General features: G+C 43.2%; 2 protein-coding genes and 1 pseudogene across 8 annotated transcripts in view; 2 read left to right on the top strand and 1 right to left on the bottom strand.

Annotated features, from left to right (window-relative positions):
* The window catches only part of LOC130194756 (MTOR-associated protein MEAK7-like), a 232,959-nt gene that overhangs the window by 158,308 nt on the left and 48,620 nt on the right, over positions 1-26,031 (top strand). The gene's annotated exons all lie outside the window — the stretch shown is intronic.
* LOC130194788 (gastrula zinc finger protein XlCGF8.2DB-like) lies at positions 1,571-9,692 on the top strand (annotated as a pseudogene).
* On the bottom strand, positions 16,563-19,388 carry LOC130194781 (zinc finger BED domain-containing protein 4-like). Its single transcript, XM_056415949.1, has 2 exons — positions 17,797-19,388; positions 16,563-17,437 (listed from the first exon to the last, which is right to left on the bottom strand). Exons 1-2 carry the CDS (start codon positions 18,822-18,824, stop codon positions 17,254-17,256), a joined length of 1,212 nt encoding a protein of 403 aa, XP_056271924.1. The 5' UTR covers positions 18,825-19,388; the 3' UTR covers positions 16,563-17,253.

The following is a 26,031-nucleotide window of genomic DNA, read 5'->3' as shown; positions in this document are numbered from 1 at the left end:
CGGCCGGCGTTTATGAGATTGGAGTGAGACACGGAGAACATGCGATGTGGTGATCTTCGCAATAAAACATCTTTGATGGGACACGTCGAAGGAACAGGCTCCTGGAACAGAATCATGGAACAGAGTCATGGAACAGAATCATGGATCAGAGTCATGGAACAGAATCATGGAGCAGAGTCATGGAACAGAATCATGGATCAGAGTCATGGAACAGAATCATGGAGCAGAGTCATGGAACAGAATCATGGAGCAGAGTCATGGAACAGAATCATGGATCAGAGTCATGGAACAGAATCATGGAGCAGAGTCATGGAACAGAATCATGGATCAGAGTCATGGAACAGAATCATGGAGCAGAGTCATGGAACAGAATTATGGAACATAATCATGGAACAGGCTCCTGGAACAGAGTCATAGAACAGGCTCAAAGCTCAGCAGAGCACACAAATAATACCAAAAAGGAAGTTGGTTCATGAATGACTTTAACCATATTATATATAATGATAATGTAAGTTGTTATTACTATTATTAGGGCCTGATCACTGAATTATTCAGAGGACCTTTTTTCTTAAAATGTTTGTTATTATTATTTAGATTTGCGGTCAGAACAATAAAAAGACCGTAGTTAGAAAAGCTTTGAGGTGTCATCAAACAATTGTGGATGTGGTGTGGAGACAACAAAAAAGTCACCTGCACCCCCCACAATCACGATCTGACACGCCGGCATGGAGCTCTGCGGCGCGCGAGACGGAGAGAGAAGAGTGACCGACACGTCGAGACAGAATGACATGCTGCTGGAGAGACGACCAACAACAGACGTTTAGTTTAATAAAAGAACAAAGACGTCTTTAAGGAAAGAACCGTACATTACTTCTGCTGTAATCTGGCGCTATAGAGAAAATTTCAGGGGGGCGGGGCCTCACCCTGATAGAATGGTGGGGGAACACTGGGATGTGTCACATGCAAAAACCTTTAAAGGGTACCTGTAGTGCAAAACAACAACGTGCTACATCCATTCGGCGCATCAAATAAATCATATTTACCCCGCCGCTATTGTCAACAAGTCACGCATAGCCCGAGGATTTACATTTCTTTGTCAACATTCCGAGTCCGTGAACGCTTCAGGGCGCTGCCATTTTGCTAGTTATTTACTCATGTCAAAGCTAACTATGAAGTAGAGTCGTTGAAAGGAATTCAGCCAATCCGGAGCCACTTCTACACGCGAATATTAGTAATAATCACACCAACTCTGGTGATCTAATTAGTTTACATGAAACAACTGGCAAACTTACCGATTTGACAGTTGTCCCTCGGGTGCAGGCCCCCGAACATGTCGGCCGATCATTGCATCAATGAAAGACATCTCCAGCGCTGGCTTATGCGCGATGTAGCTATCAAGCTCACTCTTTTGTGTGAAGCAGATGAGGTCTAATGTCACTATATCATCGGACATAAGTTCGTGCTCTTTACAACAAATGCACTCTATGTCTGTTTTTTGTGGCACACACAACTGCACCAAACGTCCGCCGACTTGCGTCCGCACGGCGAAGCATCTGGACCGGGCGTCCTTCGGCATCAACTTCATCAGAATCATCGCTATCATCGCTGTCACAATTCACTAAATGGGGATAGTCTGCTTTTAAAGGTTCAAACAAGTATCCAGTTGCTGAATCAGACAATCTTTCATCGTCCATATTATCAATCTCTCAGCATTTGTTTGCGAGCGCTCGACGTTGTTTACATTGGTATCTGAACACATCCGCTGTGGCTGGCTGTCGATCTATCAACGATCTGACGTCACACCACCCGCGACATATTCAAGCTCCAGTGCAATGTCGCATGTCGGAGTTGAGGACTTTGAACAGCCTAAACTACGTATTGTTATTGAATACTGGACCGTCAGTGCATGAATAACCTTTAGAAACACATTATCTTTTGATCTGCTACATATTCACTTTCACTACAGGTACCCTTTAAACGGTGAATTTAGATTTTTTGTAAAATCGAGAAAATGAGCCCAGACTCCAGAGGGTTAACATGACATATTTGTCAGTTTACCAAGGCCACTGGTTCTGCTGTTGTTCAGTGTTAAAGATGACAGGACCAATGGGGTCTTAAATACACCTTTGTTTACTGATCTGGATGTTTCACTGAAGAAACAATTCATCATCTACGATATTAAATCCCTCGCTGGCTCTTTGAAAACACAGCTCTGTGTGAAGTTTTGTCTTTAAAAAGAATACAATTCTACAAGTGTCTAAAATACACGCTGTCTGAAGTGATTACTCGTTCATTTTGAACATTTAGTCTTTAGAAGAAAAACTTTTAATCGCGATTAATGAATTTCAAAATGTGCGATTAATTATTTAATTTTTTTTAATCGATTGACAGCCATAATATATAAACATGAATATTAAACGTCCTATAGTCGCCACTGTCGATCAAAACGTACACGGACCCAACTGCAGCGCCTCGCTCTGGTGAGATTCTCAGTGACCACGTGATCATGACGTCAGAGCCAGTTGAAAAACGCCTTTTAAGGGCATGAGATCTCCTCCGGGTGCACCGGAAAGACCCAGTGCGTCATACATCCAACTGCGCATGCGTCGTTCAGACATGGACCGCGAGGAGCCTCCGGTGTCTGTCCCCGTGTCTCCAGGAGAAATGATCAGACTGTTGGTGAAGCAGCAAGTCCACGCGGCCGTTGAAGAGTCTTTTGGGCTGTTGGACACATTGACAGCAGCTTATGAGGACACCGTGTCTCAGTTGAGAGAACAATGGCGACACACATCAGGTTGGTGCTTCTTCTTCACTGGTCCCGTTGTGACGGTTTAACTCGGCGGTCCACTCAGCCGACACTGACATGTTAGTGCACCTAAATACTGATGTTCACGGGAAACGCATTGGATCGGGAGCACGCGAGGTTTTGACAAAGTTAGAGGATAGACTCACGTGACGCAACATCCGGTTTGGCAAAGTTAGCGTAAAGAACCACGTGAAACAACATCCGTTTTTCAAAATAAGATGTCGACAAATCATACGGCGTTTCTCAATCTGCGTTTTGTGTGTACTTTTCTCTACTTGTGGACTCGTGAAACGTCATCAGTCTCAGCTCGAGTACATGTTCCAATTCAAAGTTCGCTTCTCGCAAAGCACAGTCAAAATGCCCGGATGTGACTTGATCCTCCCACTTTCCGGAGGATGCATCAGAGGAGACTCTGGCCAGCCGATATCCCAGAATGCATTTCACCAGCAACTGGAAACAATAGCGGAGGAGAAAATAAACTACTGACAGCTGACTTTTTATAAATACTACTGTTGAGTCACGGAATGTAATTTTACGATGTTTTCAGGCGAGAGGTTAGTAGTTTAAAAATCAAATCTGTGGTCGGTTTGTTATGATTCAGCCTAATAAAGATCTGCGCCGTAGATTTGAGGTTCTGCTCGCTCACTGAGCTCCGGAGCGTCGGGCTAACGGTCAGCTCGCTGTGTGGCCGCCGACGGCAGCCTGATCTCGGAAGGACTTTTTTAAATGCTCTGCTGGCTCTGATGTCTCCGTAGCGGTTAAACATGAGATATAATTCGGTTTGGAGGATCTAACGAGCACAAAGAGTTTATTATTTATTCACAGATAACATTACATCAGTTTGACTGAGGGTTAAGATTCATAACTTAATATTTTAATTAAACATTAACGTTGAACTCATGGTGTCTTTTTACTTTTTACCGAATTGTTTGCAATTACATGTGTAATATAACTATATATACATACACATATATATGTATGTATATAACATATTTATTATTTATACATATTTATATATCATCTAAATATGTATAAACAATATAAATAAATGTTTTTATTTTGTACACAATATTCATACAATTATATGTGTATGATTATTTTATTTTTAATTGTGTGTATACATATATATATACACACATATATACAGAATATTATGATAAAGTTCTTTATTTTCTGTAATGCAATGAAAAAACAACAACTGAAATATTGCAAGTTTTATTTGATTATGGCTTACAGTTTAAGAAACTCAAATAACCTATCTCTAAATATTAGAATATCATGAAAAGTATACTAGTAGGGTATTAAACAAATCACTTGAATTGTCTAATTAACTCGAAACACCTGCAAGGGTTTCCTGAGCCTTGACAAACACTCAGCTGTTATAAATCTTTTTTTTAACTTGGTCTGAGGAAATATTCAAATTTTATGAGATAGGATTTAGAGTTTTATCAGCAATATTAAAAGAATAAAAAATTGCATTACAGAAAATAAAGAACTTTATCACAATATTCTAATTTTCTGAGACAGTCCTGTATATAATCCACATACTGTACATAATTCAAACTAAAATAATTATATTTAAAGAATAATGAAAAAAGCAGGGTTGTCATATTTTTTTTGACTACCAAACAATTAAAGAACAGCTGATGTGGTGAAAGAACTCAGCTGCAGCTGCCGTCAAGATCAAGCAGAAAGACCATCTCCAAAAGAACATGTCTGTAACGTGTACTTAGAAATTGAATTTTGTAATTCTTGCATCCGCTATGTTGGACCAAAAGCATCGGTAATTTTGCATTCTGCATTTATTATTTTATATTTTATCTATATTTATTTTCACAAGTTGAATTTATTATTTTAATTGCACTTAAATAATTCAAGAATTTGAAACTAGTTACTTTAATGTTCTAAAATAATGTTCTTCAATATCTTCGAGGGATATTTTCATTTTACAAATTGTGATTTCTACTTTTGTGCAAATATATACTCAGATTAGTCTATTAAAAAATCCGATTTTCAATATCGGTGGGAGCTGATTCTCTGAACACATCTTCATAACTCAGAGAGATTTAGAATTAGACAAATAAAACTCTTCAATCTTTGAAAAAAATCAAAATGTATTTACTTTACTTTGAAAATCCTCTAAAGGTACAGTAAAAAATTTTATACATTTGCAAACTTAAGCTAAATTTAGCTAAATATTTACCTATAAAGATGCAAAATCAATTCAGTTTTTATCAACAAATGCTAGTATAATGTATTTGTCGACATCGATTTATGAGAAAACAGATTATGTTTATGGATCTTTTTCCTAAATGTGTTATAACAACATGTGCTCCCTGATCTGGGCCATTTGGAATGTTTTCATCAGAACCACAGTATAGGTGCTCAAAAATGTCAATGTCGTGAGTGGTGACCACGGAGATCCGAAAATGCCGAGTTGGACGCAGTGGGTTTAACTGGCTTTACGTTCAACGCTGGCCCGCTCTGTTGTTGTATCACGTACAGTCCGGTCCGGTGAGGTGCCAATACTAAATGTAATGCGCCCAGCCGCGGTGCCAGGAGAGGAGGGCGGTGTGAGAAGATGACTGGTGCGTGTTTGAAGTGGTTGGGTTTTGGTGCGTAAAGAGCAGACGCAGAGCTACCAACCTCACGGCTCTTCACTGCAGACACACGCTTTGCATTGCTCCTCACGCTCCAGTACCAATATGAATCTTTCTCAAAGAAATTTGATTTGGGTTTTGCGCGCCGTTGGTTCCTTTTCAAACTCCGCTGACGGACCTATTCGAAACATACAGCGATCATACAACCTATTCGCTGCATAGCAATCCGATTTACCCCTAAAGAGTCCCATTTCAAAAACAGAACGAGAGCAGAAACCGACACAACGAAAGTAGAGACTGCGTCACGTTAAGCGGTGGCCTCATGTCACGCATTGCCACGCCACGTCACGCATCCGCTTATATTACGACCCCTTGAAACATCGGGATGAACGCTGAAAAAACTCGCCGCAGCCACAAAGGCAGCCAACATGGCCCTGCCTGCCCTCGAGGTGGAGGAATCAAGCTGAGAGAGTTCTACAGAGGTCCCATCAAAAAAAATGGCTACACACAAATGCAAATCAGAAAGAAAGATTCGATGTGTTGTATCTGGCAACCAATGAAAATGAAAATAAAGCATCCTGGAATTGTGCGCGACTGATATCTGTTCTGGGGCGGGGGGGGGAATAGATATGTCACTCTTGCCTGTCATCAAAACTTGAGAGCCCTGTTACTGACATGTGGTTCGATTAAGTACTCACTCATTGTTTGTTAAGGCTGCCCACATAGCATTTATCTTTTTATTTGCAGGCCTAGGAAAAGGACCCTCTCAAAACATTTCTAAACAGCACTTTGAACAAGTAAGATGTATTATAAAGAATTTAACATGAAGACAGGACATTTGTGCAATAGAATTAGGCATGTTTTTGGAAACGAAAAAAAAGTTAAGTTAAAACATAAAAATTCTCAAAAAGGTAAAGTAAAGAGCAGAGCCAAGCCAGATACAGCCACACAACATGGGACAACACACAACACGGGTACAACATGGCACAACACCACATTACAATTAATTCAATTTATATATTATATACACCACCACGTGTGTGGCATTTTGGCAACATTTTGGTCACCCCCGACAAAATCTCACTCCAAGGTCTTTTGAAAAGTTGGCAGCTCTCCAGACGTGTTGTAGGAGTTGCCTCTCAGGACCCGTCTGACTCACTAGGAAATGCACATTTCCATCGCTTAGCCTCCGTGTCACGTTCTTTTGATGTAACGCTAATATTTTAAAGACTAAACACGGAGGACTTTGCTGTAAAATGCCATACCTGTTCGGGAGGCTGTAGTTGAGACGCCGAGGACACGGAGCGAGGACAAAGTCGGTGACTCTGCTGATGCCTGTTCAATATACTGCGGACTTCAATAAATAGTTGACAACACGCTCTTGTTGTCAGTCTGGTGTTCATGTCATACGTCGTTATCTGACGTCCAGTCGATGTGAGACCAGTTTACTCTTCATACAGTGTGTAATGAAACATGCAGCCCGTGGTTTACACCCAGCTCGCCCACCGCTGTGGGAAACTGATGACTCATCAAGTTGTGGTACAACACTGTGCTGTCTCACATCTCTTATGTTTTATATTCAAGACGACGGATCAGCATCTATCATCGTAACTCTACTCTACCTGTGCAGCACTCACTGGTCCAGATTAAACATGACTGTTATCTGTTATTGTGTTACGATAAGGACCCATATTGAATTACTACACAGGAGTGAGCGTGTCTTTAGAAACATGACGTGGAGCGGCTTGCTCCAGCCTCCATTTAGGATTTAGTCTGCATTAACGAAACGTTTCCATCTTCATGATGAACACATCACTTGTTGATGTTTATTTAACTCTAAATAGGTCGGAAATCACACAAAAAATCTGAAGTTGGAAGACACTATTTCCTCTCAGTTCTCAGGAGGAACTCAAAAACTAAATTATTTTTAACGTTTTATTAAATAATATTAAAGTTAAAGTCACCTTAAAAGAAATTCTTATTCATAATTTTCCAATATTTGATCTTTTTTTTTAAAGCTCATTAAAAGTGTATATAAGAATGACACTGCTTTTGTAATGACGTCATGGTCTGCCTGTGTGCACGGCACCTGTAGAGGGAAAACCTTTTTGATTTATTTTCCTTTACGCATCGATGCCGTACCAGTATTTTTAGCAGTGGCCTGAAGCGTGAGCTCGCGTTCAATTAGGATCGTGTGTTGTTGTGCATTATTATTATATATATTATTATTTGTACGTGCCAGTGATTATAGGAGGGGAGGAGACGCACAGGTTTTTTGTTTTGGGGACTTCAAAGTCTTTGGGACTTTCGGGATCCGGGGATTATATTGTACTTTGAGAGGGTCTAATTATTTGTTGTATGTGTTCATTTTGGGTCTTGCAGCGATGCATTGAATTTGATATAAATAATAATATTTGGTTTTCCGCAATTTCACGCAGGTTAAGCAGGGACATAACAGCCGTTAGCAGAGCTGCCCATTCTCTTAGAATAGCGTATTGTATCTTTCCCCTTAGGATTAAGTTGTAAGGGAGAATGGTGACACTTTGTTTTTATGCATTACCTCTGCTATGCCCATGATTATTTTCAGCATCATTTAATGTGCAGATATTGAGTGAATCAAAGTTAAAGTCACCTTAAAAGAAATAATCGTATTCATAATTTTTAAATATATATATTTTAACGTTCATATGAAAAAGATATATAATGTACAACGTCTTGTTTGAGAGCTCATGCTATCTTCATGGTCATTTTCCAAGATTATATTAAACTTCCAATAGATTTCTGTTGAAGTAGATCCAGTTACTCTTCTGTTTTTTGAGTACATTTCAGTGTGATAGTGTTATTAAATGTTCACACTATGATGAAGGTGAGGACTTGGATACTTACCTAGACAGCATGGCTCATCGATCGATGGCGACCACACTGCAAAGGGCTGTGCCAGATTGTCTGTTCAATTTGTCATCGGGTTCCTTCCTCTTCCATCTCAGTACTGGCAACGTTCGTTCTGTCCTGATGTTTACTAATGTCATTGTTATTGTTTTGTATTTGTGTGTTTGTACATGAAGAGCAACAAATACACATTTAGTCAGACTCCTTGAACGTCTCCAGTAATGAAAGTTTACATCAGTCACCATTGTTCATAATGTTCTCCCTGCAGATGTCCAGCAGCAGGTAGGGATTAAAGCAGATGTCCCCCCTGAGGACCAGGACCAGGAGGACCCGGAGCCCCTCCACATAAAAGAGGAGCCGGAGCCCCTCCACATAAAAGAGGAGCCGGAGCTCCTCCACACACTATCAAAAGTGCTCATGAGACATAAAGCATTCAGTTGTGACGAGTGTGGGAATAGGTTTACACAACAGGGAAGTCTGAAGAGACACATGAGAGTCCACACGGGAGAGAAACCATTCAGTTGTGTCGAGTGTGGGAATAGATTTACAGATCAGGGAAGTCTGACGAGACACATGAGAGTCCACACAGGAGAGAAACTATTCAGTTGTGTCGAGTGTGGGAATAGATTTACAGATCAGGGAAGTCTGAAGAGACACATGAGAGTCCACACAGGAGAGAAACCAATCAGTTGTGATGTGTGTGGGAAAAGATTTGCACGTCAGGGACATCTGAAGACACACATGAGAGTCCACACAGGAGAGAAACTATTCAGTTGTGATGTGTGGGAAAAAATTTGCACGTCAGGGACATCTGAAGTACCACATGAGCGTCCACACAGGAGAGAAACCAATCAGTTGTGATGTGTGTGGGAAAAGATTTGCACGTCAGGGATATCTGAAGTACCACATGAGCGTCCACACAGGAGAGAAACCATTCAGTTGTGATGTGTGTGGGAAAAGATTTACAGAACAGGGAAGTCTGAAGAGACACATGAGAGTCCACACAGGAGAGAAACTATTCAGTTGTGATGTGTGTGGGAAAAGATTTACACAACAGGGAAGTCTGAAGACACACATGCGTGTCCACACAGGATAGAATGTGTTTCTTCCATTCGTGACACATTCAATCTGTAAATTGTTCTATTTCTAATGTGTTAATTTAAAAAAAAGTTAAATGTTTTTAATTGTTTCCCATGTCATTTGTTAGTAAATGAGATGGTAGGCAAAGTGTTTTTTAATCGTTTGATGAATCTTTATTAAAAACAATGACAACATACTGAGTGTCTTTGATGGAGGAAACTAAAAACAAACTAAAAACTGTACAAATACGTCTGTATTTAAAATGCATTTTCCCTGTAATGTTTTTAAATCTACATAAAGAGACGTTTGCAAGTTCACTTTGTGCTACGGAAACTTTGTTACACTTTCTGTTACAGAGCCCATTTTGTATAATTCTCAAGAAATAAGTTTCTATGTAACTATAAACTCACAGGAAGATTCTTGGAAAAGAGTTGATGGATAGTTAGCGGGAAAGTAGAGAGACTTTTTAACTGCCTGTACCAATTAGTGTCTTTTGTTACCTAGAAAGCCTTTTATTGTAGTTGTACTATTGTCTAAAGGCAAGCAAATAGTTTAAAATAAACCCCATCAGAGGTTCACTCGCACAGGAAACCTCTCGCGCCTGACCGGGCAATCGCGGAAAGACGTGAGAGGCTCCCCACCGACCGACCGTATCCGACCAGCAGCTGCTGCTGGAGATGCAGTTTAAACGCTACAACGACCCCAACTTCATCCTCACCGCCTTCGCCCCAAGTGCAGCAAGACTTTCACTCGCAGGGTAACCGCACTATTTCTAGCCGTGTTACGAACGAGTGACTCGTTATTAGTATTATCAGACCGTCTAACGGTGTGTTCTCCTAGAGCACCATGGCTCGCCACTGGGAGAACTGGGGAGGTGGAGGATGCCAAGAATGGAGACCCACCCCCGAAGAAAGGGAGGAGAGGAAGGAAGAGGAAGATGAGGAGCAGGAGAGATGAGGATGACAGCGGTGAGACTCTTACGTTGTAATGAAACGCGTGGGCTCCATGCTGTGTTCTCTCTGGTCTGCTCTGTCTCTGTTGTTTCTCTGTGATGCAGAGGAGGACCATGCCCAGCTGGAGGAGGACGAGGCCGAGGAAGAAGTTGCGCACCCCGATAACGTGGTTACACAGAGTCGTGTAAATACACATGCACGATAGCTTGCATAGAACCCTAATTGTATATTTAGTGTGGTCCATGTCCGTCATGGTCTGCTGGCTGGAAGCATCAAGCTGAGCCCCACCTGTTGGATGAAAAGCCTCACTTAGCTCCTTCACTTTAAGGCGTATATACATATTCTGCAAGGAATATTAATTCATTATAGGGCAATATTAGACTGTTTATTTATAAAGCCACTTTACAAATGACCTAACTCCCAAAACATTGAGCTCCTAAATACAATGAAAATAGATTAATATGACAGAAGAGCTCCATAAGCAGGGTTCGTACAGTACTTGGAATGCCAAAAGTTTTGGAAAAGTACTCGAAATGTGTTGCATTCAAATGTTCATTTAGGATGAGTTTGAAATAATTAATTTGTTTTTTAAAAGAAAGACACTCAAAATATAAGCCGGAATACACTCCTTGCAATTTGTTTTTGTTGTGTATGAACTAGGGCTTTCAATAGATTAAAAAAATTAACTAAACTCAAATATGTCTTGTTAGAGTGTTACAATAGCAGGATCATCCAGGCAAATTGGTGGAGCCAAATGTTATTAAAAACAAAACAAATATGATATGATTTCTAATGATCCAAAATAATGGTAAGCGTATGAGTGTATTTCAAAGGAAGCCACTGACTGGTCGATACGTGCGATGCATTGAGTGGGCAGCGCACCGTGTATTGAGTGGGCCGGTCTGACAGTAACTCCCGGGCCACTTTCCCCCCCCAGTCCGCCCCTGGACACAGACACAGTCAGCCATTTTGTCGAACACAAGCTAACGTCATGCTAGCATGACATCCATGACGGTCTCCCCACCGCGTCCAGCCTGACGCTGGTGTGCTCCACACGGCCTCACTAGTCACATTAAGTGTTGGTTTGAATGTGTGCAACATGGTTTAACTTTAAAGGAATGTAATTCAAAGTTCAGGTGACTTTATTTCACTGTACAGATGCTGGTGGACTGGTATATAGTCCATTATCACAAATCACAAATGTGCCTTAGGAGGCTTTAAAATGTCTACATTACAACATACAACATCGTGTGTCTTTGGATTGTATCGGATGAGGAAAAACTGCCCTTCCAAAAACAACTTTAATGGGAAAAGAAGGAAGCTGAGGGAGAACAATTGAGGAGGGCTCCGTCTCCCAGGAGATGCTGTGGCACAGATTAGAACATAATCACATTGTGAGTGTCAGGCAGGACCACGGCAGTACAGGTAGAGAGGGTCACGAGAGGTCACCCTGCAGTCGAGGCCTTGAGCAGCACATCTGGGGGCCGGTTCAAGCCCAAACCACAAGAACTATGGAAGAGGGAAGGCTTAACTGCTCCTTAATGTGTCATGGTTCAGGTTGTCTTCCATTCTTAAGATACGAGTACAAGTATATCAAAGGCTGCATGAAATACCATGTTCCCTCTCACAATAAACTTTAGATTCATGTGTATTTGATCGCTGGGTGGTTTTGTTTTATTTTGACCAAACAGCCAAAGGTGTTGGCGTGAGTTGACATTGACCTCGTTCTTACAAAAGCTCTTAATACAGAAGGTTCACGGGGCAGCTGCTCAGCCAGAGACACAACGCCTGGTTTCCAAAACACAGAAAGACTTCATGAATGTGTGGGATCAGTTTGTAACGATGTAAAAGAGCTGTTCGACAATGCCTTTTGTTCTGGCGAGCTAACTTGAAAACGTTTTAAACTAAGTTTTTTTTAAAGACACACTACCTGCTTGGAGATCTTCCAGACGCGAGAAGCAATTACATCATCGGGTTGGGTATTTGGGAAATGGCCTGCTCGCTTGATAGGGTGCTATTTCCTCGTGGTGCAAGAGTGAGCAGTTTCTCCTGTTCATGTCCTTTTGTTGCCGTGTTTCTTTTTACGTGAAGGACTTTGAACAGAACAACCCCGAAGAGGAGCAACACGTTTCACTAGTTATTGATATCGGGTCATATCAGAATATTTAAAAGTTGTTTATTTCACATGTATTTATTACCCGAATGAATAATGTAACTGCTTTGTGTTTCTTTGTGTTTGGTACACTTCAAAACAAAAAGTCCTGGACTCATATTTTCTTTGTGCGAGTTGGTAATACTATGTGTCGTCATAGCAAGTTTCCACAGCCACACCAGTGATACCGAGCTCCATCCGTTGGTCAAACCGAGCAACCCACGGCTCTCTCGATGCCAGTGAACTGTCCTGACAAACTGAAACGCTTGTTACTGGCCATGAACACCACACAGCGTCGTCTCCCAGTCTGATCATGCGTTTCCCAGAGGCTCTCTCAGACGCTGACATTTCATCCACTAAAGGAGCACAAACATTGACACAGCTCAGGGTTTTTAATGACACCGACAGACTTTGGTTTATATTTTGAGATCATCTTACCTTTAATGCCACCCTGGCTTTCCTTCTCAAATCAGCTACTGAACTCTGCTAGAGATGCAAATCTCTCCTTCTGCGGTTTTATTGAGGACTGAATAAACATCCCAGAAATCAAATAACCCAAATCAGTCTTAACTTTACACATCATGTGACCAACGTAGGTCTGGCTCGAAACCACAAATCAGGTGTTTTAAACCAGCCCGGCGGAGCCATGTAGGTCTTTACCAACAGTGAGAGCAGAGGCCGGTCTTTATCAGCTCCAGGCAGTCAGTTTCCATTTTAATCTTTAATATCTCGGAAAATAATAATTTGCATGGTTTCGCTTTTTTTCCTTCGGAAATATTGTAAACTTGTATCTCTTCGTGCCTCCATCCATTCAAAAGTCATTTATTGGTTAAAAAAACCCCGGTAAATTGATGCAGCATCCAGTCGATAATAGGACACACACGGACACACACAAGCAGAGCAAACACACAGTACAAGGGACATCTCTTTATTTCACGCTGCTCAGACTTTGCCAAACAAATCAAAGCTCCGACGTCTGAGACAACAGCCAAAAGTCCATCATCTTTCCAGCACAACGCAACTTTAGAAACAAACTATCGATGACAAAAAAACAAACATTACATCACACAAATAAAACCAACGTTTTTTTCCAAATCATTCAGACTTTGCATTTAAGCCAGAGAGCGAAGCGTGTCCTCGGCTCTCTCCTTTGCCGTACATCGCTAAAAAGGCGTGCAGTCCTTTGACGCAGTAAAGTCTCTTCCTGGCTCCACAGCTGTCAATCGCCTCCCCTCAGCCAACAGCACAGCTTGCGGTCGCTGTGGCTTGGGATGGGATGGGAGTCGGGTTGGGTGTCATCGGGGTAGTCGGTGCGGGATTGGTTGCTCGGCTTAAACTGTGTGAGATGTGGTTGAGGGAAGGAAGGGTGGAGGTGTCACGATAGCAAAAACAACATTTAGAAACAAAGATTCAGTTCAGAGTTTAAATTGGTCTCAATGTAAACATTTATTAAGACTATATTTCTCAGTGAAAACCAACTGGAATACTAACGTTTGCCTGAGTGTATATGTTGGTAGTGTATGACTAACATGATATGAACTTGTCTGGCCTGCAGGTACCTTTATATCATTGTGTGTGTGTGACCTTTAAATCAGACTGTGTGTGTATATCCTTTGGTAGGATACCTTTTCTGACTTTTCTAGCCGTTCTGAAGCTATACAGACTGTGTGTGTGTCTGTGTGTCTCTATCAGTGTGTGTATATACACTGGTGTGTGTGTGTGTTTATCTGGAGGCCCTGCTAAGCCGGGGGTACAGCAACATGATTGCGTCCACGCTACCTTCGCCGTCCGAGTTGCTGTCCGAGTCGCTGCTGCCGGAATAAGCCCAGAGTCCTGGTAAAACACCCACACACACGGCGGCCGACGGCAGGTGCAACACGCCCAGACCGGAGCTCGGGGGAGCCGAGGGCGTCTTCGCCGACAAGCCGGAGACTGTTTGCTGACCTTTAGCTCCGCCTGCTGCCCCTGCTCCATCCTCCTGTTCTGAACAGCACAACAAACCGTCAGATTCAGAGCCTCCACTTGTAAACTCCCCGTGACTCTTTGGAGGGTGGGAACATCTGAATTATGTTTCCGAGGACCAAGAGAAATAAGACATAGTACACGTGTTTTTACCAACTGTGTTGATGGGCTATTTTGTAAGTATTATGACTATATTTGTCGGTATAATTTGTTCTGATTAATCACAATTATTTGTAAAAAAATTTGCCTGCAGGTAACGAGCACTGAGAGAAACTGATTAGAGACGTACATTGACTGGTAGACTGTGTAGTGTAAAGCTCACTAATGCTCGTATGTTAATATTGGAGCAAGTCATTTAATTGTGTGTGACGTGTAAGTTGTCGCTTTTAGTGACAAAAACACAGATAATGCAACTCTTCAGTTTCAATGTTTTTGGATCTCTCGGCCTCAACTTTATCATTTCATTCATCAACGTTCCCATCAGCCTCGTTTCCAGCCGAAGAGGCTTTGAGGTCCCCGTAAACTTCCCACTACCAAACTGCCATCAGTGGACAGTCTGACTAAGCCTGCCCTAAAGCGCACCTCACTTTATGGTCCATTTTACTCTGAATGGACCATAATTTACGAAATGAAGATAATTTTATATTGGAAAAAAAACTTGAAACAAGTGATTGAGTCCATTAACTTGTGTTTACAATGTTTACCAAGTAATATATAAGAAATCAAATAATTAAGGATGGGTATTATTAGGGTTTTTTAAATACTAGTATCAACACTGCTTATCGGTTCAGTCCTTAACACATAATTTAGAAAAGAATCAACATTGCTTTATTATTATTATGTAAACAAAGTCTTTCTTGAGCAACAATACAAAAAGTTAGAACATCTTTAAAATACGTACGCAGCTAAACAACCAGCTACTATTTAGCCAAACAGCATCCAAAAACGCTGCTTGTTCCCCAAATGTTGCTTATTTTCTCACTCAGTCATTAAAGCACCGATAGCAGAACCGTTAAGTCTTGACTTCATCGATGCTCGTTTTTTTTACTCATTTAGAACCAGTTCTGTTTAGACCCGGGTTTTAGGGGGTCCCGAACGAGAAGTAGGGTCATTTTGTCAGCCTCAGTTGACCCCTGCTGGCCAGCAGAGAGAATGCAAGTTTAAGACATTTCCGCATTGGCTTTACTCGTCAGAACCGGAGGTTTCCGCCTGGTCTGATACTGTAGTTATATCATTGAGCAAGAGAAAGTGTAAACACAATTAATTAATATCAGGCATTCCTACCTTCTAAGCCTCAGGCTACAACCCACCTGTGTGTCGGGCTCCATTTCCTGTCGTTGCCGTCGTTGAGATTTCCACCTTCTGTTTCTTACTGCTGTCTGAGGACTGGGAGGAACTGGGTCACGGAACAAAGAGATACTGAAGAGTTAAGTCTGCTCAAATCAAGATGTTCACACTAACAATGGGTCTGATGAGAGTTCAATGTGACCTGGAAGCTTCAGTAAGAAGTAAGTGAACTTTGGGTTTACAGTTTTTTTAAATTTTAAATCACCCACTTTCATCAGCAACGCTACCGGACAGCGCATGAGGACATACATGCTGGAGATTTTAGGAGGTAAAGAGAGCCGGTGAAAACAGAACTAAAGGGGAGCGATCATCCCTTTGAACCCCAATCAGTTTCTGTGTGTTCTGCGTCACATTGTACTCACTGCGGCCTCAATTTAAAATGAAACACACAAGTCCTGCACCTCAATATATTCACAGCTAGAAGTAGAGATACAAACACATGCTGTACATATTGAAACATTTACACTTTTAAAACCTAAACTTGTCTTTTTGGAGTTTCAGAGGATTCAATTTGTCTCAACAGACAACTTCAAATAATTGATAATGTTGCTCTACGTATTCTGGATGTGTAAATACTAGAGATGCACCGATCAGGTTTTTTGACCGATCACCGATCACTGAAATCAGTACCTGCCGATCCGATAATACCGATCACCGATCACAGTGTCGATTGAAGCATTCTATTTATTGTGTAGCATTATTTATGAAATGAATTATTCTTGACAACATTGGTTTTGTATTTTAAGTATTTAAATTACGAGACGAGAGTATCATGAATTTACAACAGTCTGTTTTATTGCAGGGAACATGCAACATTGCAGTGTATAAAAGCTCTTTCGCTGACAATAAAATGTCTAAATATTAAATAATAATAAATATTAAAACAATAATAAAAATATAAATCTTTAAATGAAAATCACAACAATAGAATAACATGTGCAACATTCCACTCTAGAGGCTCTCAATAGAACTTGGAGCTTCGAGGAGGAGATAACAGACAGATTAAAGATTAAAGGTGCACAGGAAGTCAGCAATTAAACAAAACAACAAAACAAGTATATCTATCTGTTTAGTGTCTCACTCCCTCACTCTCACACACATACTCAACTCACTCAACTTACTCCCTCGGAGAGGGGGCATCCTAGAGTATTCAAACCTTACTTCTGATTAAGCAGCATCACTGGCAGATTTGTCTTGATAAATATAAGCATCTCAGCATTTTTAGGAGTCAACCTGTTCCTCTTCTCATCTAAAATACATCCTGCTGTGCTGAAAAGTCGCTCGCTATCTACACTTGTACAAGGTGCAGCGAGGAAGACTCGTGCTGCTTGTGCGAGAGCAGGAAAGCGGTCTTTATTGGCCTTCCAAAAAGCAAGTGGCTGTCCGTGACAGTTTGGGATAACTGGCTCTGATAGGTAGAGATCAATCTGTGATGCTGCTGAGCCGATGTTACCACCGCCGCCCTCATGCTGTTGCTTCAGCATGCATAGCATGCAAGGAGTCAGCTCGTGGTACCTTCTGTGGGGGCTCACTCACTACCGCATTCTCCTCCTCACCGGTCTCTTGCTCCACTGCAGCAGCCAGGACATCAGAAAGCAGCCTGCGCACCTGTGGCTTGAGTCCGACGGGGAAATATCTGTCCTTATATCTTTTTTAAGAGAGAAACAAAAGGCAACATTAATTAATTAATGTATTTAATGCATGTTGTAGGTCATCATGCTTAACTCTTGAATTAATTAGGCATGGGCTTGGCCCCATAGCATAGCCCCAATGTCCATTGTTATTCTATATAGTTGAGATGAACTGCTTTTAAAATCAAATTCAGGTGAGTTTGGAGGAAATGCAAACCATCCTACACTACAGAATAACATAACAGGATTATATTTTACCTTTAACTTCAGCATAGCCCCATTTATCAATCGTGTTTGTTTAGGCCATAGCTAAATAAGCATATGAAATCATGTCTCTCTCACACACACCGCTCACACAGAAATGTGGAGTTCTCACCGTGGATCAAGGAGTGTAGCGATGGTGTACAGGCGCTCAGATTCAATGTCGCTGAATCTCCTCTTGACAGCTTCCAGGAGCGTGGCTTTAGCTGTCTTCACACCGTGGTCAGTCGCTGTTGTTTTCTCAAGAAGACGAGTTAAAGCTCTGACGGAGGGTATGACATCTGCAGCTGCTGCAGTTGATGAACTAATTGTTTTTGTAAGCTCGTCAAAAGGGTCAAGCACTGAAATCATATTCTCCACCAATTTCCACTCATGGATGGTCAACGTGGAAGGCAATTCAAAGTCAGCTGCATACGCACATAGGGCACGCTTCTGTTCCAGTAAACTGTTTAGCATGGCAACAGTGCTATTCCACCAGGTGGGTATGTCCTGTTGTAGCCTCTTTGGAGGCTGGTTCGGATTCATTTGTTTCTGAATACTGAACAGTCGGGAGTAAGCAAGCTGTGAATGCTTAAAATGACCGACGATGCGTCTTCCACTTGAGATGACATCAATGATGGCACGCTGTGCCAAAACTCCCTCGTGCACAGCGAGCTGGAGGGTGTGCGCCATGCACGCTAGGTTAGGTAAACGCGCGTCCCTCATTGCCTTCTCCATGTTCCTGGCGTTATCCCGCAGAATAACGTGCACCTTTTCCTGTGGGATTCCCCATGCTTGGAACATGTTTGTGAAAGCTGCAGCAAGAGCCTCCGCGGTGTGCGATCCGGGAAACTCTTGCGAGTGAAGCACCACTTTGGTCAGCTCGAAGTGTTCATTAATAAACTGCGCAGTTAGGCTTAGCATAGACATCGGACAGACACTCGAACTCCAGATGTCACTCGTGAAGCTAATTGCCCTGATGTTGTCCTTCATAAGGCTCTCGATGTGCGTGTAGACATGTTGGTACAATTCCGGCAGACAAACATCAGTTAGGTATTTTCGGCTCGGCAGCGTATAGCGTGGATCCAAGCAGGATACAAGGCGTTTGAACCCGGCGTCTTCCACAACAGACAGCGGCTGCTGATCTAGGCATATGAATTGCATTACCTTTGCATTTAATTCCGTTCGTCTCTTGTTGTCGTTGCTGTATGGTTGCTGGCATTTCAATGTCTCTGTTACGGTCAGCTGAGTGAGTGGCGTTTGGGAAGAGGTTGCACGCTCGTTGACTTTCTTTGCCTTAGCACTCGCCAACTCGTAAACTCCTCAAATTCCTTGCTGTGACAAGCCTTCAAATGCCGTATGAGGTTCGTTGTGTTGAAATCCTTTTGACGCGTTCCTCCACGGGGAACTACTTTTGAGCAGACTTTGCAAACTGCAAATTTCTTATCTTTCTCCGACACATTGTAATATTGCCAGACCGGCGAAGCCATTTTGTCTCAGTGGTTTCACCTACCCGCCACCGAAGACCGGGGCCAATGAAATAATAACATGAAGAGACAGCCAATCACAAGCTTCTTTAAAAAAAAATAATAATCTTAGCAATGGCGGCCTGAAATGCCTATCTCTAACGTTTTATTGAAACGTCTCTCATAGTTGTTCTTCGCAGTTGTTACGTCATCTGATCGGCCGGTTTGACAGTAGGGGCGAGATCCCCCTAGCGACGCTGGCACTCAGTGGCACTTGCCAGTAGTTGCCACAGCTACTCAGTGGCACTTGCCGGCACTTGCCAGCAGTTGCCAGCAGTTGCCAGCAGATGCCACTACTAGTCAAAAAGTGCCACTACTAGTTAAAAAGTGCCAGCAGACGGAGGGTCGGCCGCAGTGACGAGTCTGCGACGATTTAGTGACAAGCTTCACTGAAGTGCCCGGACAGCGGAAGAAATCACTTTCATGATCACAAAATGGAGGAGCTGCGGTTTAGCTAGATAGATAGCTAAAATAGCTAGATACACAGATGGATGTGTGTGTATATATATATATATAAAAAAGACACTAATTAATATATATATATATATTAATTAGTGTCTTTTTGTAGACACTTACTGACAATATGCAATAAGATAGTGCTGTACATTACTGCTGTACTATATTTAATATTGTTTTGCTACTACTACGTTTCACTTCGTAATCTATTACACTTATATACCATGATATTGTAACGTCTCGGACGTTATGGCACTGATGACACGGAGCGGGACGGCGTTATTAATCCTCCTTTGTTGGGCATCCACCAACACATACAGCGTGTTCCTCTCAGCTTAGCAGGTCGAAAGTCAACAACAACGGTTCCCGTCAACCACCATTAACTCCCGTTTTCCGACAGGTTAACCCCGCCTCCCCTCTACTCCGCCAATCACAGGCACGCCCCCTCGACCAGCATCACGGTGCCACACTGTGATTGACAGCCACTTCACAGGGTCGCTACAATATATTACGAAGTGAAACGTAGTTGAAGCAAAACAATATTAAATATAGTACAGCAGTAATGTACAGCACTATCGCATATTGTAAGTAAGTGTCTACAAAAATACACTAATTATATATATATATATATATATATCTAGCTATTTTAGCTATCTATCTATCTATCTATCAATCTAGCTAAACCGCAGCTCCTCCATTCTGTGATCATGAAAGTGATTTCTTCCGCTGTCCGGGCACTTCAGTGAAGCTTGTCACTAAATCGCAGACTCACTACCGCGACCCTCCGTCTGCTGGCACTTTTGGGCACTTAACTAGTAGTGGCACTTTTTAACTAGTAGTGGCACTTTTTGACTAGTAGTGGCATCTGCTGGCAACTGCTGGCAACTGCTGGCAAGTGCCGGCAAGTGTCACTGAGTGCCAGTGCTTACACTTTAGACTAACAGTGGCATCTCCTCAAAGTAGAATTTCATGGCGGTATAACAGTATGACATGGTAAAAAAATAAATTATATATATATATATCTTTTTTTAAAATTATTATTAAAGAAAGGCGGGTACATTATACATTTTGTAGCGACCCTGTGAAGTGGCTGTCAATCACAGTGTGGCACCGTGCGTGCTGGTCGAGGGGGCGTGCCTGTGATTGGCGGAGTAGAGGGGAGGCGGGGTTAACCTGTCGGAAAACGGAAGTTAAGGGTGGTTGACGGGAACCGTTGTTGTTGACGTTCGAGCTGCTAAACTGAGAGGAGCAGCTGTCTGTGTTGGTGGATGCGAGCACGCTGTCTGTGTTGGTGGATGCGAGCACGCTGTCTGTGTTGGTGGATGCCTAATAAAGGGAGGATTAATAACGTCGTCCCGTCTCCGTGTCATCAGTGCCATAACGTCCGAGACGTTACAATATCATGGTATATAAGTGTAATAGGTTACGAAGTGAAACGTAGTAGTAGCAAAACAATATTAAATACAGTACAGCAGTAATGTACAGCACTATCGGCACTTTTTGACTAGCTGCGGCATCTGCTGGCAAGTGTCACTGAGTGCCAGTGCTTAAACTTTAGACTAACAGTGGCATCTCCTCAAAGGAGAATTTCATGGAGGTATAACAGTATGACATGGTAAACAAATTAATTATATATATTTTTTTATTAAAGAAAGGCGGGTACATTATACATATCATAGTATATAAGTGTTATATATTACGAAGTGAAACGTAGTAGGAGCAAAACAATATTCAATATAGTACAGCAGTATTGTACAGCAATATGTTACGATCTCAGACACTTAGGAAGTAGGACCCAATTGCACGACCCGGGAGACAGAGATAAAGTATTTGTAAGTACTTTATTTTTCGGTTCTGCCGTGAACAAAACGAAAGCGCTCACGTAGTGAGGGATCAAAAACTTTCAAGGCACAACATAACCCGACCTGATCATGGCAAAGACCAGGCAGACGACAGGAACACTGGGAGACAGAATTTAAGCACATGGTAACAAGACACAGGTGGGACCAATCAAGGCGGGCTGACACTGATGAGCATAGGAGACAGGTGTGATGACAGGTGAACACAATCAGGAAGCCTGGAATGAGAGAAAGCGAACATAAATGTCATGAACCTCTCTAGCATATCTAACCGTTGCACAACAGTACCCCCCCCTCTAGGGCCAACTCCTGATGGCCCAGGCTGATTGTAAAAGTCGTGGATAAGAGTCTTGTCTACGATAAATGAAGCAGCTATCCAGCTTCTAGCCTCAGGACCGTAACCCTTCCAGTCTACCAGGAATTGCTTGCCCCTCCCTATTACGGACCTCCAGTAGCTTACGGACCTTGTAGCGTCACCCCTTCAAAGAACTGGGGGCGGTGGAGGGGGCTTGGAGGCGGGAACAAGTGTGCTCTCACACACCGGCTTGATTTTACTAACGTGAAGCGTTGGGTGCACTCTCAAGGTCCTGGGGTTGCAAGCGTACGGCCGGGTTGATGACTCTGGACACTGGAAGCGGACCCACAAATCTGAGCCAGTTTCTTTGAGGCGACATGGGTGGTAAGTCTTTGGTAGAGAGCCAAACCTTTTGGCCTGGACTGTAGGAGGGGCGACCCTGCGATGAGCGTCCGCAACAGCCTTCATCCGAGCTGAACTTGGGAGAAGAGACTGGCGACACCAGCCCAAACTCTGCGACAACGTCTGATCATGGCATGTGCCGATGGAACCATCACCTCTTCCTCGTTGTTAGGAAAAGTGGGCTGAAACCATTGACACAATGGAATGGAGAGAGACCTGTGGCCGCCGTAGGAAGGGTATTGTGGGCAACCTCGACCCATGTGAGGTGGTCCTCCAGGTGGTCTGGTTCCGGGAGGCGAGACAGCGTAAGCGTAGTCTCTAGTTCTTGGTTCAGGCGCTCCGACTGTGCATTTGACTGAGGGTGATATCCTGATGACAGGCTGGCGGTGGCACCTATGAGTCGACAAAACTCTTTCAGAAGGCGGAAATGAATTGTGGACCTAGGGAAACAATGTCATTAGGGAATCCATGGATCCTGAATCGTGATTCATCATGACCTCTCGCGGTGACTTTGGCAGAGGAAGCTTGGTCAATGGGATGAAGTGAGCCATCTTTGAAAATCGATCAACCACTGTTAGAACCGTAGTCTTGCCTCTGGATGAAATCCTGTCACAAAATCCATGAAATGTGTGACCAAGGCGATGGGAATCGGCAGCTGGAGCAGCCCATCTTAACTTGAGATGAGGTCTTATTACACGCACACGGACAAGCCGCTACATACTCAGCCACATTTTTCTTCATGGATGGCCACCAGAAACGTTGTTGAATCCTGAACATTGTTCTTGCTACTCCCGGATGTGCAGCACAGATGAGTGAGCCCAGTGGATGACCTTGGGTGAAGAGCCTCAGGAACAAACAGCAGATTGTTGGGACACTCGCTGGCGCTGGATTCATGACATTTGCCTCTTTAACGTCTGACTCCACTTGCCAGGAAAAGGCTCCGATCACCGGTTAAGTGGAAGGATGGTCTTGGGCTCTACCGCCAAGTGGTTCGGGATCGTAAAAGGCGAGACAAAGCATCGGGTTTTGATTCTGAGACCGGGGCGAAAAGAGAGTGTGAAGTTGAATCTACTAAAGAAAAGTGTCCACCTGGCCTGGCGGGAGTTGGGGCAACTTAGCCTTTCTTATATATTCTAGATTCTTGTGATCTGTCCAGACTAAAACAGTTGTTCTGCACCCTCTAGCCAGTGTCTCCATTCCTCGAGGGCAGCTTTTACAGCTAACAATTCCTTGTTTCCCACGTCATAATTCCGCTCTGCCGTTGTCAACTTCGCGACAGGTAAGCACATGGATGCATCTTGTTGTCTTCTGCAGAGCGTTGAGACAGTACTCCTCAATTCCCTCATTGGAAGCATCCACCTCGACCATAAACTGGCGCTGGGGATCTGGAATGGTGAGTATAGGAGCTGAGGTGAATCTATCTCTGAGAAGTTTGAAAGCAAGATCCGCCTGGGGGGTCCACTTGAAGGGAACCTTAGGAGAAGTCAGAACATGCAGAGGAGCAGCAACAGAACTGAAATTCCTAATAAACTTCCTATAGAAGTTAGCAAATCCTAGGAACTGCTGAACCTTTTCCTGGAGTCTGGTGTGGGCCACTGGGATACTGCACTGACTTTCGCAGGATCCATTTGGATATGATTAGGTGAGACTATGTATCCTAAGAAAGACACCTCTTCTGTGTGGAACTCGCACTTCTCTGCCTTGACATATAGCTGATTATCCAGTAGTTTCTGCAAAACTTGGCGGACATGGTTAACATGAGATTTGGCGTCTGGGGAGAAAATCAGTATGTCATCAGATACACAAACACTGAAATATTCAAGAATTCGCAAAACCTCATTCACAAAAGCTTGAAAAACAGCCGGTGCATTGCACAGTCAAAAGGCATTACCAAGTACTCATAGTGACCATTCTGGTGTTGAATCAGTCTTCCACTCATCCCTTGTTTATTCTAACCAAGTGATATGCATTTCTTAAATCCAACTTGGTGAATATCTTGGCCGTTTAAACAGTTCAAAAGCAGATGACATAGTGGCAGAGGATAGCGGTTCTTCACCGTAATGTCATTTAGTGGACTGTAGTCTATTACAGGTCTCAGAGACCCGTCTTTCTTTCCCACAAAAAAGATCCGCTCCGGCTGGAGGCGATGAAGGGCGGATAATCCTGATTTGAGTGAAGAGGAGATGTATTCATCCATTGCTGTTCTCTCAGGTCTAGAAATCGAGTAAAGTCTCCCTTGGGAATGGGGGCTCGGTAAGAGATCAATGGGACAGTCAAAATCTCGGTGAGGAGGTAGTGACAAGGCTTTAGACTTGTTAAGCGCTTCTTTTAAATCATGGTAACAGGAAGGTACCTTGTGTAGATCAGGATAGTCAGGGTGATCTATAATGATCCTACTAGAGTCTGTTGGTGCATTAACAGGTTGCAGTTTACACCTGCCCTTACAATCCTCTCCCGATTCCTTACCTTTCCAGAAAGGCCAGTCTATGTGAGAATGGTGGAGCGTCAACCAAGGAGACCCCAAAATAGTCGTTTGCTGAGTCGACTCAAAAATATGAAATTGCATGCTCGGTATGGTCCTTATTTATAGTAATCCGTATGGGCTCAGTGCAATGGGTAACTATGAACAACAAGCGTCTAAGGCACTGGCACTAACAGGATGAGATAAGCGGGACAGTTTTTATTTTTAGCTGTTTGACTAGGCCCCAGTCTATAAGGCTTTCGTCAGCCCCTGGGTCTATTACACACCCTGGTCAATGGTCTGATTGTTAATACAAATGTCTACCTGAGTAACAGGTCGAGGAGAAGTCTACGGAAACTTGCTCTGGCGCCCTCCTTTTGACTGGTGAAACGATCTTTCCGGGCATGAGCGAGTTGATGACCCGGCTGGCCAGTAGAAACAGCAACCCTCCGTGAGCGGGCGCTGCCTCTCCTCCAGAAAAGCCTGGTTCTTCCAAGCTGCATGGGTTCACGAGTCATTGAGTGTAGTCCTCTGATGGTCCGGTAACATGAGCTGGAAATCCTCCGCTGGCGGCGCGACCCTCCAGCGGAATTCTGGAAGCTGGGAATAACATCTCGGTTGCGTCGGCGCTCCCTCTCTTTCGAAGCGGTTGCTCGATCCGGATGGCCACAGCGATGAGGATTCCAGATCGGTGTCTCCAGTGGAGCCAGCTGGTCCTTTATCGGTTCGAAGTCCTGTCATGAAGGCGTCACGAAGAGCCGGAACATTCCATCCGCTGTCCGCTGCTGCTGTACGAAACTCGATGGCATAATCAACCACCTGACGGTTGAGCTGGCGTGTTGAAACAGTCTTCTACTGGCCTCCGTAGCAGGCGATGAGTGGTCAAAAAATGCGCCTCATAGTCTCTATGAAATCGGCCAATGGGTAACATAGTTCGGTGTCTCTAGACCATTCTGCAGTAGCCCAGGCTGCAGCTCTTCCCGTTAAATGAGACACAATAAACGCCACTTTACCATGCTCAGATAAAAAGCTGCTGGGTTGTGTTGAAAATGCAGATCACACTGTACCAGAAAGGCTCTGCAATTCGAGAAGAGTCTCCGGAAAATCTCTCCGGAAGAGCCAGCCGTAACGGGAGAAACAGCCTGACCTGGTGCGTCAGCTGGAGTATTGACAGGCAAATTCTCAGCTGTGGATGGCGTCACGGAGGAGCAGTCTGTTGATGAGTGAAAAAATTATTCATTTGGGCAACCAGTTGTTGCATCTGTGTAGATAATTCTTCCTGAACCCGACCTGGCGTCCTCTCAGCTCTTGTATTTCCGGCTGACTTTGTCAGTTTTTCCTCGTGATGAAAAATCGTCACGCCCTGTACCGA

The sequence above is a fragment of the Pseudoliparis swirei genome, chromosome 6 (assembly GCF_029220125.1).
Source record: "Pseudoliparis swirei isolate HS2019 ecotype Mariana Trench chromosome 6, NWPU_hadal_v1, whole genome shotgun sequence".
NCBI classification, from domain to species: Eukaryota; Metazoa; Chordata; class Actinopteri; order Perciformes; family Liparidae; genus Pseudoliparis; species Pseudoliparis swirei.
Note: the sequence above shows the minus strand (reverse complement) of the source record. Positions and strands in the feature narration are given on the sequence as shown.

What these genes read in the sequence shown, in the direction of transcription:
- LOC130194781 (XM_056415949.1), bottom strand. Translation starts at nt 18,824, where the DNA reads ATGCAATTCATATGCCTAGATCAGCAGCCGCTGTCTGTTGTGGAAGAC. An exon ending in GCTACACTCCTTGATCCACG is followed by an intron (nt 17,438 to 17,796) that starts GTGAGAACTCCA and finishes CTCTTAAAAAAG; the next exon opens with ATATAAGGACAGATATTTCC.